The sequence below is a fragment of the Miniopterus schreibersii genome, assembly GCF_964146895.1.
Source record: "Miniopterus schreibersii genome assembly, chromosome: 4".
NCBI classification, from domain to species: Eukaryota; Metazoa; Chordata; class Mammalia; order Chiroptera; family Miniopteridae; genus Miniopterus; species Miniopterus schreibersii.
In genome coordinates, this window is record NC_138105.1 from 61,551,322 (window position 1) to 61,565,627 (window position 14,306).

General features: G+C 34.3%; 1 protein-coding gene across 11 annotated transcripts in view; it reads right to left on the minus strand.

Moving 5' to 3' along the window:
* HMBOX1 (homeobox containing 1) overlaps positions 1–14,306 on the minus strand; it is a 156,674-nt gene that overhangs the window by 66,393 nt on the left and 75,975 nt on the right. For all 11 annotated transcript variants that reach the window (XM_081135868.1, XM_081135867.1, XM_081135863.1 and 8 more), the window contains one exon: positions 10,002–10,087. In XM_081135868.1, coding sequence (XP_080991994.1) covers positions 10,002–10,087 — 86 coding nt within the window. The remainder of the gene's footprint in view (positions 1–10,001; positions 10,088–14,306) is intronic.

The window sequence follows — 14,306 nt, forward strand, 5'->3', positions numbered from 1 at the left end:
ATTCCATGTTTTGTAGAACCTTGAAAGAGTTGTGTAATCATCACCACAACTGACTTCTTTTCCTTTTGAATAATAAAATGAGGATACTAGACAAAATCCTGGTAAGGTCAGCGTAGAGAGTTTATGGGGCAGAGAGAAGCAAGACTTTGCCACAGGGGAGCTGGAATTTCCCCTCCCCACTTCCCAACTCTGCTCAGGATATTAGGCTGTAATTATATAAATAACATTTTTTAGGCAATTTTGTACATGTCAAATTGTGGAAGGACAGTCATGGTAAAGAAAGTGTCCTATACTTACGTCAAAATGAAATTTAGACAGTTATTTTTTTAGATGAAAAATGAAAGAGTATTTGAATAGCTTTTCCAATAATTGTGGATATTCTCTGATACTACACTAAAACCTGACAGGTGATATATTCTTAAAGGTTAGAAGTGATGTTGAATCTCAAATCAACTCATTACCCTTTTTTATACTGTTACATTAAAATCCACTGATCTATCTTGAAATTTTTTATTATGTTAGTTGTAGGTATACATATGTAGATATTGTGAAATGATTACCACAATAAGTTTGTATGTCAATCACCACACAGTTACAATTTTTCTGAGATGTGAACTTTTAAGATATAGTCTCTTAAGCATCTTTCAAATATAAAATCCAGCATTGTTAATTAAAGTCACCATGCTGTACATTACATCCCCAGGACTTAACTGGAAGTTTGTACCTTTTGGCTACCTTCACCCATTTGGCCCACTCCCCACCCTCCATCTCTCACAACCACCAATTTCTTCCATGTATTTATGAGTTTGGGGTATAAAATTTTTTTTCTATTCCACATATAAATGATATCACACAGTATTTGTCTTTCTTTGTCTGACTTACTTCACTTAACATAATGCTCTCAAGGTCCATCCTAGTTGTTACAAATGACAGGATTTCCTTCTTTTTAATGCTGAATAACATTCCATTATATATATACATACATATATGTACGTACACACACACAACTTATATACACACACATGCCACATTTTCTTCATCCCTTCATACATCAATGGATACTTTTGGTTATTTCCATGTTTCAGCTATAGTAAACATGCTGCTATGAACATGGGGTGCTATATATTTTTAAACATCCATTATTAAATTAAATGGTCCAAGGGTAGAAATATTATAGTTAACATATTTAGTCTCAGGAAGCTTAGCCTCAGAAAGTCAATTTTTGGAGAGAGATGAAGGAGAAATTATTGCTGGCCAAACATTAAGCAGTATAATGGTTAATAATGATAATTTAAAAACCTCTATGGCATTTACAGTGTGCCAGACACTTTACATAAATGAACTCATTTAATCTACTCAAGAACCCTGATAAGCAGTAATTATTATTCTCATTTTTGAAAACAGGAAACTGAGGCTTAAAACACTGAGTAACTTGCTCAAAATTACATAACTAGAAAGTGATAGAAATCACATTTTGAATGTTCAGAGTTACGGTCTTGACCACTGCACTATACTGTCTCTATAGACTAAAATGCTACATCGAGAATAATGGCTTTGCAGCAAGACAAACAGTAATTAGCTATGTGGCTACCGGCAAATTGCTGAATCTCATTTAGCCTTAGCTTTCTTGTCTGTAACTGAAGAAGTTAACACTTGACTCTCAAATATATAAAACAGTTAGCACATCATCTAGCACTTGGTAAGTGTTATAATAAATTATAGCTAAAAATAAAAAACCCTCCAAAAAGGGAGGTTTAGAGCTAGCAAGGTGCACAGTAGTAAAAAGCAGTGCCACTGGTCGTCCAACAACTCATTTAGAGGGCTATATGCTGTCCCCATAGATACTCAGCACAATGATAAAGCTGAGCTACACACTAAAACTACTAACATGGCTGACAGAAAATAAAGAAGAGCTAAACAAATTTCAAGACTTACTATAAGACTACAATTTAAAGTTTGTATTGGTATAAGGTTAGACATAAAGACTAATGGAACACAACAGAGAACCCAAAATATACCCAACATACATATTCAATTGATTTTTTATAAAGGTGCCAATGTAACTGAATGGAAAAAGACTAGTCTCTTGACCACCGCTGACCATTTCAACAAATGGTGCTCCAACAATTGGACATCCACATGAAAAAAAAATACATTCTAACCTTTACCTCACACATATACAAAAGTTAACTTGAAATGATTCATAGACCTAAATGTATGAGCTGAAAGTAGAAAGTATTTTTAAAAAAACATAAAAAATTCTTTGAGACTTTATTTAGACAAATTTTCTTAAGACACATAAAGCATGAGCCATAAAGGAAAAAAAAAAGATAAATATAACTTAATCAAAATTAAAAACATTTGCTTTTTCAAAGACAATTATTAAGAAAACAAAAATGCAAGCCTCAGATTAGGATATGTGTATATTCACATATTTAAGGGTTTGTACCCAGAATATACATACAACTCTTGTAATCAATAAGAAGACAAACAACCTTATTAAAAAACAATGGGCAAAAGATTTGATAGGCATTTCACTTAAGAAGATACATGAATAGCAAATAAGCACCTGAAAAGATGCTCAGCATAATCAGTCATTAGAAAATTGCAAAATAAAACTAGAGTGAGATGCCATTACATATGCACTTGAATGGATAAACTTAAAGAAAAGCACAAATACCGAGTGCTAAAGAGAATACAAAGTAATTAGAAATCTCATATTGCTGGTGGGAATGCAAAATGGTATAGCCACTTTGGAAAACAGTTTGGTAGTTTCTAAAAATGTTAAACATGTACTTACCAATAACCACACAATCACACTTGTAGGTATGAGAACAGCTTAATTCATAAGAGCTAAAACAACTCAAATGTCCCTCAATTGATTAATGGATAAACAAATTTTGTTATATCCATTCAATGGACAGATATTCAGCATTTAAAAGTTAAAAAACTACTGATACATGTAACAACACTAATGAATCTCAAAAGCATCATGCTAAGTGAAAAAGTCAGACACAAAAAGGTATATATGTATGATTCTAGTCACATGACATTCTAGAAAATGCAACACTACACTGACAGAATGCAGATTAGTGGTTGCCAGGCACTTGCAGTGGAAAGAGGTATCTGACTGCAGAGAGGCATGAAGGAACCTGTTGAAATACTGAAAATTTTCTATATCTTGATTTTGGTAATGGTTATACCATAGTATAAATTTGATAAAACTCAGAGAACTATACTCTTATGCAAATTTTATCTCCATAAAGGTGATTAAAAACAAAGAAAAAGACACATTCCCCCTGCATATCTCAAGTTAATTCTGTGAGGATCAAATGATATAGTCAAATTTATCTGAAGTTGACACAGGCTGATATTAAAAGCTTTCTTAAGGGCAAAAGAGTTTGAACAATTGTTTCAAAATTTTATAGGGCTCTCAGATATCAAGGTCCTCAAGTTTGGTTTGTTTGGTGAGTTCTAGCTCAGTTCCTTACCTAACTAAAGTTAGTAACTACACATTACTAAATTTAGTACATCTTCCTGACAGAACAAGTTATCCGTAGCAAATGATATCAAATCCTTTAAGATCTAGCTCTTAGTAAATTTCAAGAGTGAACAGGATTAACTGATCAATGCATAAAAGACCATATTTATAGTTTATAAAAAATAGTATGTATTCCCTTGAAAGCCTTCTTCTGCAGGAAATTATAATATTGTCTGATGACTCATATAGACTACAGCTGAACTTTAGGTTTTGCTATTTTATCAGACATAGATACCTTCTTTCTATCATTTATCCCCGTCCCATTATTTTTTATATATAAGGGAATATTTCATAAAACTGTAAAAGGAAAATTAAACCTAAGTACAGACTTTTCTCCACAATCTTAGAAAACAGTAATTGGGGGAAACAAAAATAAAAATTACTGAAGGGGGGAAAAGCACACCTGTGCCTAATCTTTAAAAGTCATTTTTGTCAAAGCTTATGGTAGAATAAAAAAAATTTAAATTATAAATTATACTTTAAATACAGGTTAAAGAGAAATCTTGTTTCATATTTGAAAACGGTGAATTTTACACTAAAAATGTACATCTCAAATCCTTTACACTGCATTTGAGATAATAAAAGTCCTGACAAAACAATGAATTTCAGGAATTGTAGAAAACTTCTAACAATGAAAAAGTATATTCTGAAATTATTTTCACTTCAATTTTTCAGAACCATCACCAAAGTGAGAAAATATGTGTATTCAGATTTAGAGACTGGATGTTTTCCTATGGGGGGAAAAAAAGTAACCTTATGTGTTGTGTTTATAAGAAAATAGTCTGCCTACAAACTGCAGAAGATAGAAAAAAAAAATGAAATAAAAAGTAAGACATTTTGAACCACAGAACACCATCTGTTCTTATTCTCCATAGGCTGCAAAACAAGAGAAAATCCTAAAGTGTACTGTGCAAAAACATTTATATTGTTGGTAACTGAACTCCATTCAAAGATTTGAATAGTTTTCTCCTAATAGAAACAAACATTCTAAACCTTTTCATTTGGAGATAAAAGTTACAACTCATATGTAAAAATCTACCTATTTTGTAGATAGATAATAGCCTTCAAATTGGAGATCTACATAAAACTAGTAAAATTCATTAGGTCGGAATTGATAAAATCAATGAGCATAATTTTATTTGGTTGTATTATAAGAGGACAATTCCATAGTCTGTGATTTATGCCCTACCAACATTGCTTTTGTAATGTAGATATAAATTCGACTTGTTTATAGTAACTTTATTCATAATTGCCAAAACTTGGAAGCAACCAAGATGACTTTCAGTAGGTGAATGGATGAAAAAACTGCGGTATATCTAGGCAATGAAATATTATTTAGCATTAAAAAGAAATGAGCCACCAAGACATTAAGGAACCTTAAAAGCAGATTACTACGTGAATAAACTTCTTGTTTATCTTATTAGAGAAATCCTCTGAATCTATAAAAAGCAGCCAACCGGAAAAGACTACATACTGTGTAACATTCTTGAAAAAGCAGGGCTATGGAGATAGTAAAAAGATCAGTGGTTCCCACGGGTTGGTGGGAGGGAGGGATGAACAGAAGGAGCACAAAGGATTTTTAGGTAGTGAAACTACGGTCTCATCTTGTGATACTATGAATTAGGGATAGTTGTTACTGTATACTTTTCAAAACCCTCTGGAATGTACAAAATCATTTATACCTAATGTAAACTATGGACTTCCGGTGATAACGATGTGTCAGTGTAGGTTCACAGATTATAACAAAGGTACCACTCTGGTGCCATATGCTGATAATAGGGGAGGCTGTGCATGTGTGGGGGACAGGAGGTATATGGGAACTCTCTGTACTTTCACTGTGAACCTAAAACTGCTCTAAAAAATAAATTCTATTTCTAAAAAAGGTATAGTAACACTTTAGTTGGTTTTCAACATCTAGTCTGAAACTGTCTGCTTAGGGAAAGGATTAATATATACCCATCGCTATAAAGAAAGTATTACAGCTAAATTGAATATGCAGTGGCTTTATCCTTCCTTTTTTTCTTTTCTTCTTTTTTTATATCTTTATTGATTTCAGAGAGAGGAAGGGAGAGGGAGAGAAAGAGAGAGAGAAACATCAATGATGAGAGTCATTGATCGGCTGCCTCCTGCACACCCCCGACTGGGGATCGAGCCCGCAACCCGGGCATGTGCCCTGACAGGGAATCGAACCCCGATCTCCTGGATCCTAGGTTGACGCTCAACCACTGAGCCACGCCCGGCCGGGCTATCCTTCATTTTAAAGATAAATAAAAAAGGGAAATACAAGTAGTCTCAGTACAGTTGGAACATTTCTAAAACTCGCTCAGAGCTCTATTCATACAAATTCTTATATTTGGGAGTGAGTCATTAGATACAGGTATGATGCACAGTTGTTAAATGTACTCAAAAGTTTAAGAACAGAGTAGAATATGACAATTAGAAATGATACTTAGAATGTATTTGATCAAAGCCCCTTGTTTATAAGGAGACTGAGAAAAAGAACTGCAGGCTTGCCCTGGCCCCACACTGTTTCAATGGCAGGACTGGAACCCTGGTGGTCTCAAGTTAATGGCTGCTTCTCCATTACATAACTACCCTTCAAGAAAACAAAGCTGCGATAAAGTTCTCAAAATTCAGAGATGCTATTATTTTCTTCTCCATTTATTTATTTCTTCAAAAGGACATGAATCCAATTAGTATATTTCTTTGGCTGATAAGCCTCACTCAGGCTCTGCCCATTTACTCACTTATTCTGCCCACTTGGTTTTTCCCAGAGGTCATTTAAAAAGAAAATCATGTTTTAAGAATGCAAACAGCCAAAGGAAATGTTTTTCTCCCCCCTGAAAGTGAACATAAAACACACGTGTTTATTACTAAGCGAAAGCTATGCTCCCCACCCCACCACTGTAAGTGAGAATTTAGACTCTTGTTCAGCCTCTTAGAGGTAAAAAATCTGCCCTTGGTGGGAGCAGCTATGACTCTTGAAAGAAGCTACAAATAACATGCTGGGAAATTCAGCAGGCACTGCTATTATATCCTGTTTATACTGTCATTTTTCCTATCAGTAGGATATTATTTATACAGACCCCACCCATGAACTTCTTGTTTATCTTATTATAGATATCCTCTGAAACTATAAAAAGAAGCCTCTGCATTTGTTTCTGGAACATGCACATGGGTTATAATTTTGCACCTCAATACACTTTTTTATTTAGCATTTTCTTTTGTTATGTACCACTTTTTCTCCTTTTTATCTCAGGGTTGACTTATTTCATATATTAGAGTTGAACTTTACTGACGAAGAGACTCTGTTACAGGACAGAGATTCCAGACAACCACATCCTTAACTTTATTTGGGGGTAGATTCTACCACACAGAGTCTTCAAAGATACAATTGAGTTATTTGTTTAAAGACAGAAAAATGTGCCTATGTACTGACCAAGTTCCCTAGTAAGTAAGTCCTGCATGCCTAGAAGGCTGCCTCACTCAGGCTACTCTATCCCAGGTGGGCCAATTACAAGGGGCAAGCTTTACATTAATTCTCAATTACTCCATCTCTTTTCTGGAATGAAAAGCCCTGCCCCTGAGTCCAGCTTGATGACTAGATGGTCTGGAAGAAAATGTAGCACAATAGCACATGAGGAATACATGAATTCAGAAAGTTGACCAATGAGACAATAAACCACCTGGTTATAAATAATCCTCACTTCCTGGCCTTATGTAAATAATTGAACTAAAGTAGATAAAAGAAAATTGTGAGTTCCTTAAGGGCAGAAATTCATGCAGCGTTTGTTGAGAAAATGATTATTTCTGGAAAGGGAACATCACTGTACAAAGTTATACTGGATAAACTTTCGCATGTACAGCTGTGTTAGCTTCACCAATACTCGCTTTGCCCTATAAGGCAGCACTACAGGCAGCTAGGTAAACATGAAATCTTCAGAGAGCACATACAAGGCTAGACTCTTTGGGGATATGTAAGACAGATCGCTGCTTTTAAAGAACATTACTCTAAAATGTGTAACTGAAATGAGGCTTAGTATCTCAGGGTAGTGAACTAAGTCTAATTAATTTCAGAATAAGAGAGGTCCATAAGGGCTAAAGTGACCAAAGAAGGCAGAATAAGGATAGTGACTGAGGTCATCTGATAAAGGAGGAATTGATAAGGCTGAGGTGAGATGGTGAAAGGCATCCTAGTCTCCACCAACGATCTGGGAGTAGCCAGGTAAGCAGAATTCTGGAAATTGCGAGTAGTTAATTCAGCTAGGGAGTATACTGAATAGAAGATGACAATAAAAAGAAGGCTGGAGTCAAATTATGAGTTTCATTTTTCAATCAAAGATCTCTGATCAAGGGAAAATGAACCCAAGCTTTCAAACTATGAATGAAGAGGAGGAAGAATAAGTTGGGGTGAGGCTGAAATGGGGGAAGATTTTAACAGTACCAGATCCTATAATTACAGCAGCCTAAGAAAGGTCCAAGTGATATAACAGATAATAAATGTGTAAAAATATTATCAATTCTTGCTTTCATAAGCAGAAGATGGCATCATGATGACTATTACTGAGTGAGGCGATGCTAAACAATGCCAATCCATTGAAGTAATGTCAGGAAAGCTTACCAGTCTCCTAAAACAGTACTTCTCAAACCCTAATCACCTGGGGATCTAGTTAAAATGTAAATTCTGATTCACGTTTAGGGTGGTGCTCTCAATCTTTGCATTTCTAACAAGCTCCCAATACTGCTGTTCCACAGACTACATTTTAGGTAGCAAGATGCTAAAACCTCTGTTTCCCTTTCCAAAAAGGCAATATTTGATATACTATGTTTAATCCATTATGGTTTATCTAATGCTTTTACATATGCCTAGAAAATTCCTTTTAAAGGTATTTTATTATAATTTGCATCAATGCTGAATTGGTTTCCAAAGCTACTATTTTAAAAGTCCAAGATGACTCAAGATTCAGGGTATTTAAGATACTTGGAAATATTTCCATCTGGACAAAATCAACTTTACAATGCTGTTCTATAACACTGTAATTTTGTCATTCTTTTCAGTCTGGCAAACTAGAAGATGCTATTGCCTCTAATTTGGGGGCTAATGTAAAAGCCCTGAAAGATAGTTACTCCATCTTTTCATAGTGCACAGCACTGGGCTTTGGCAAAACTCACTTAACTTGCCCTTAGTCTGCCCTTACCACCATTTCTTAATCCTTGAAAATAAAGATAACAACTTATTTTAAATATCCTACTGAAAAACACCTGAAGATTACAAAAATCAAATTCACACACCATCCTTCTGTTTAAGATTTCTATGCAAAAGGATATGCCTTTAATTAAAGTATTTTACAATAAACTGTCATTTTAAAAACTATGTTACTAGTGTAATATATTACACAAGCATGCGCGCGCGCACACGTACTAAAATTGGCTGACCTTAGGTTCTTGGGACAAAATTTAAGACTTCTAAAATCTCGTTTCATTTTTAACCAAATTAATGTTCAATAACAATCTTTTAGATAAATTGTCTTCAATATGTATCAATGTCAGAGTACATAATATCTTAAAATTGGAAGGTATTGTTGAAAATCACATCCATCTATTTCATTGAAGAGGTAAGAAACTGAGGCACAGAGGCTAAAAAGGCCAAAGTCATGTAGCTGCTACTGGCATGTTAAAAAAAGAAGGGGGAGGAACAAATTAATTTTCACATCTGTCAATGTACAAGGCATAACGATGAATTAACTACAAAATGTAGTTGAAAGAGTTTCTGGTTCCTCTAATGACTAAGGCATAGTTGGTTTTATAAATCACTGATACTGAAGAAAGGAACACTTCATACCAACAAAGACATGCTACCCAAATTTAATAACTTTATAAAAAATGCAAACTGAATAGAGAATGACACATATACACCATATACTTGGGATGGGGCTGCGGTGGGGTGGGTAATGGGATGGGATATAAACAAAGAGAAGACAATGGTAACTCATCTTCTCAGTAATGGTTTGAGAAAAGCTTTCACATACAGAAAAGTGGTTTAAAAAACACAACTTCCTTTTCTCTCATGGGTCGTTTTTTAATTGGTAAAATCGAGGATTAGATTTGGAGGACTGCAAAGCTTTTAAATATATCAAATGTAGGTAGCAGTTGGATGTGCATGTGTCATGAGCTCTGTCACAGTTACAAGAAAACCAGAGAACCCTTTTTTAGCAATAAAATATGGAATTTTGTGCTTTTTACAAATGCTATTAAAATTTACTAGCGCAAGCTTTTAAAAAAATCACTGGTGAAGTTCCATGATGTCGGAGACAATGGGTTTTAAATCACTGGCATACATTATTATGCCTAAGTTGACAGATCTGCACTGCAATGCAGAAATGCGAGCAATAATCCAACATCTGCACCAGAAGGCAGAGACCAGACATGATTCCAGAATAAAGGGCTCTTCAGCTCTTACCTGTTACCTGTGCAACAACTGCTTGGGAAATCCTCCGATTGGCAAGAAAGGCTTTGATTTCCTCTTTTATCACACTGCTGTCCCTCCTAACAAAAACAGAAGACAAGACCAACAATGTATGTTGAAGGTAGAAATCCTCATCTTTGCTAAGAAAGGTGAAGCAGAGAGGTGGGGAGAACATAGAAAGAAAGGACACAAAAATAAAGGTAAATGGACCAAGTTTGTGTGAAACATGAAATTAAAAGAAACCAAGAAACGCCAAATATTCAAGTCCTAAAACACCACACCACGAGACAGACGCTTTTGTGAATGCCACAGCAGATACAAGTTTCGTACCAGAGGATGGCTAATCGCATGCTGTGAATAATTCACATTAGGAACAAGGCTGCCATATGGTAGACACTAAGTCTCATTACTGTGGGATGAATCTATCCTACAGATAGAAAATCCTAGAAAAATAAAAAGCAACAACAACAGCAAAAATCAGTTGTGAGTAGATTGTGGGTTCGCATGTTAACTATGCAACTGCATAAATAAGGTGCAGTTCATTCTAAAAGCTTTGCTAAAGAATAGAAATCATCATCATTCTCACAACTGCTAAAATATTAGCCATTTTAAGAAAGGCTTTGCATTTTAATTTGCATTCTTTTCCTGTATAAACCAAAAAAATTTTAAGTGGCATGGGTTGCATATAGAATTTTAATATAAAAAGGCACTTAATTTCCTATTACATGTATTATACAGGACACTTAATACTTAAACCTTCATTATTTCCTGCATCCTTAGGATCACAAATTATAGATCTAATTTTTCCTCCACTAAGATGCCTTAACAATTTTTACTTATTTAAAAATTCAACAAATTCTCAAAAGACTACACATTCACTGGAGTAACAATGAATGGCAAGACTTCTTTTTCTCCGCCAGATCAGAGTATGTAAATAAAAATTATACTTAAAACTGACCAATTTCTCTCTGAAAGTTTTGTGTACAAGAAGATAACATAAGTAGAGCACTGATTTTTGTTGAAGGCCCAAAGTAACATAGAACAGTGGTAACTTCTCATCTAATACAGGAGTCAGCAAACTATGGCCTCTGGGCTAAGTATGGCCTCCCACCTTTTTTCATACAACCTATAAACTAAAAATGGTTTACATAGATGAACATTTGTAATCAATTTAATGGCAGGAAAACACTATCTTTAAACTTGAATTAAGGCAAAATATTATCCCCTCCCCAATTCTATTTTTCTCACTAGTAGGCTTGAATTTTTAAAATTGTATTTAATTATTATCCCATGTTGAGTTTTGTCAATAAGAATGTATGCCCATTTGTTTTCTCTCTTTTGTGTAAGTTATCTATATTATATCCTCAATTTTGCCTCCTGTCCACTAAGTCTAAATGTTTACCATCTAGCTCTTACAGAAAGTTTGCTCTCTTGATAAGACAAAGGGATCATGACAACTTTACAAATCATTTTGTGAATGAATCACAAACCCTGCATAGGAGCTCAAGTCTTTCTACACATTATTTGGAGAAACAAAAGTACCCTTTCCAAAAAGAATCAGGTGTGATTTAATTTAGAGCAGATATTTCAGCCCCTTGGTGAGGAGGGGCTGTACACTCTATTAGCGGATTCCATGCTCCCTTTCAGGAATTCTGGAAAAGAACAGAGAAGTGACAGTGGAGACGGCTTCCAATCTGGAGCTGTACTGTATATTCCTGATCTACTGGTTGGAAATCCTAATCAAAGATTCCTAAAGGAAGACAATAAAGAGTCAGCCACCTAATCCAATATCGAAAATTTCTCATACTGATTGAGATAATGACTAGACTCCTTCCAAAATGCTTGTTTATATTTGAAATATTTCCTTGAAAAATGTGCATTCTCATTTTATTTGAAAATTGTGCAGTTGACAGAAAAGGCACAAATAAATAATTTTAAGTCAAACAGGACAACAAACTGCTAAGTAAAATACAGATAATGTAGAATAAGCAGCTCTCAAATATCCACCAATAATCAGGTGAGCAAGAGATAACTTCAGCAGTATCTATTTCAACTGGCTGATGTATATAAAACCACCAAATCATTTGGTTTTTGCAAAATTAATGTAAAATTTTTTTAAATAAAGCTTTGCATTTCAATGTATAGAGTGTCCTTCTTGTAAAATAAAACCTGAGTTTAAGAAAATATTAAGGTAAATTTTTTAAAATGAGCTTTTGTGGGGAAAAACGACTAAATAAGATTTTCTTGACCACTGATTTAAACTGGAATTTAAATAGATTTATTTTAAATCTAACTAACTTAGAGTAAACACTAAATTATATAGAGGAGATAACACTCAATTATTCCAATGGGGACTATCCAGTTTGTGACTTATTCACAGTCTTGCAGTATATTATCAAGAACGGCAGCAAGACAGCAGCAATTCACTTACACCCTCAAAGGCTATACTTTTAGGCAATTGGCAAGTTTCTAAGTACCCACAATGAGTCTTTAAAAATCTCTTTATTCAACTGCTTTACCAGAGAGAATCTTTTTTGAATTGAAAAACAATTTAAGACTTGAAAGATAAGGGTGTGCTTGGGCAAGTCACTTAATAAACCTGGGCCCGGGTTTCATTATCCTGTAAAAGGAGAACATTAATACACTCGTCACAAAGCTTTTAAAATTTTTCTCCAAACACTGAAATTAAACTTAAATGAAATTTAATACTAAATGTATAACATGAAATAAAAATTTTTTCAATGTAAACATTTTTGAAACTGTAAACATACTACATGAACAATGACTATTAATTTATAAAACCTCAGAAAGAATCCCAGGAAGAGAACAAATGATCTGCTCTAACTATATAAGACTGAATCAAACATCTGCATTAAGTACTTTAAGGCACCGTGGAAAGTTTTCTAGAAAGTCACATTAGACACAAGCAGTGATATGGCATTCAGTTAGTTTTACTAGGTACCTTCAAAATAGCAACAGCATTCAATTTTCTGTGTGTCCAATTCTCTTAAGTATTTCAAAGACTTCCCTTCTACTGGGTTGCCTTTGCTCTTTAAACTTTCGCATATTCCCCTTCATTTCCTCCTCATTCGGCCTTCTTTAACAATCTGCCTCTCTTACTGTACACATTTGTACCCTGTGAAATCACCAGTCTCTTGGTGTAAAAACTCATTTACTCCAAATCTAATTCTTTCATTTTCTCCTCCTTATCTCCCCTCTTCATCTGAAATTTGACATCCTCTTTAAAGAGAATAAATCCCTTTTCCTCCCTTGTCTTATAAAATCTCACTCCTCATGATTTCTACTCCTCATGATTTTCTATTCCTTGTGGAATTAAAGTCAAATGTAGGCTGAGCTTTCTTTGATTCCATAGTTTACTTCCAAGAGGAGCTACCACTCTATTTGCATCTAACCACTTGAGATCCCTGTCATCTCCTCCTACTGCCTTTTCCAAACACAGTCAAGTTGGATTCATCTATCTGGGTGATTTCCCACATGTTAATAAAATTATTCCTGTCCACCCTCCATTGCCATTATTTTTATAACTTGCTAAACTTTCCATTGTTATCTAGAGACCTTAATATCTGAATGAATTCATCAGTAATGCCTCTTTGAAATCACCCTATTTAAAGACACAATTTGATTGTTATCTATTCAGAGTTCTCCCTGACCTTCAGAGCAAAAAAAGATCCTTTCTTCCAAAAGCATGTTAATATTTCAATTATACTACCTACCTGTTAATATGTTACATGCCATTCTGTATTAAGGTTGTTTCTGAGCTGGTCTTCTCTCTCTTACTAGCCTGTAAAGTCCTTTAGCACAAAGATTGTCTTATTCACCATAGGGTTTGCCTATAATAGAGCTCAATTTGTTCAATGAATGAACAAATCTGTAGCTGAAGATAAAAGGCTATAAAATGGAAAACCTGACCTAGATAATTTATAAAACAGTTTTAAATTCTTATTCTTATATATGCTTCAACTTCCAAACCAGAATGGAAAAAGAGTTATTTATGTTAGCTCAAAATGACAATAATTTCTTTTCTAGAACAAAGAATATTAAAGAATGCATGTTTAACAGTGGAATGCTTTGAGATCTTCCATAGTCTCTTGTTTGATATACACTACACATTCTTTAGGACCTACCTCTTAAAAGTCATCGTTTTAAATTTTTTACTGAATTTATTGGGGTGACACTGGTTAATATTATAGGTAGTCTTTTATCTCAAAGATTTCCAGAGATGGAAGACAAACTATTCCACAGGTAGAAAAATATAATTGCATACAAATTCTTTCATGT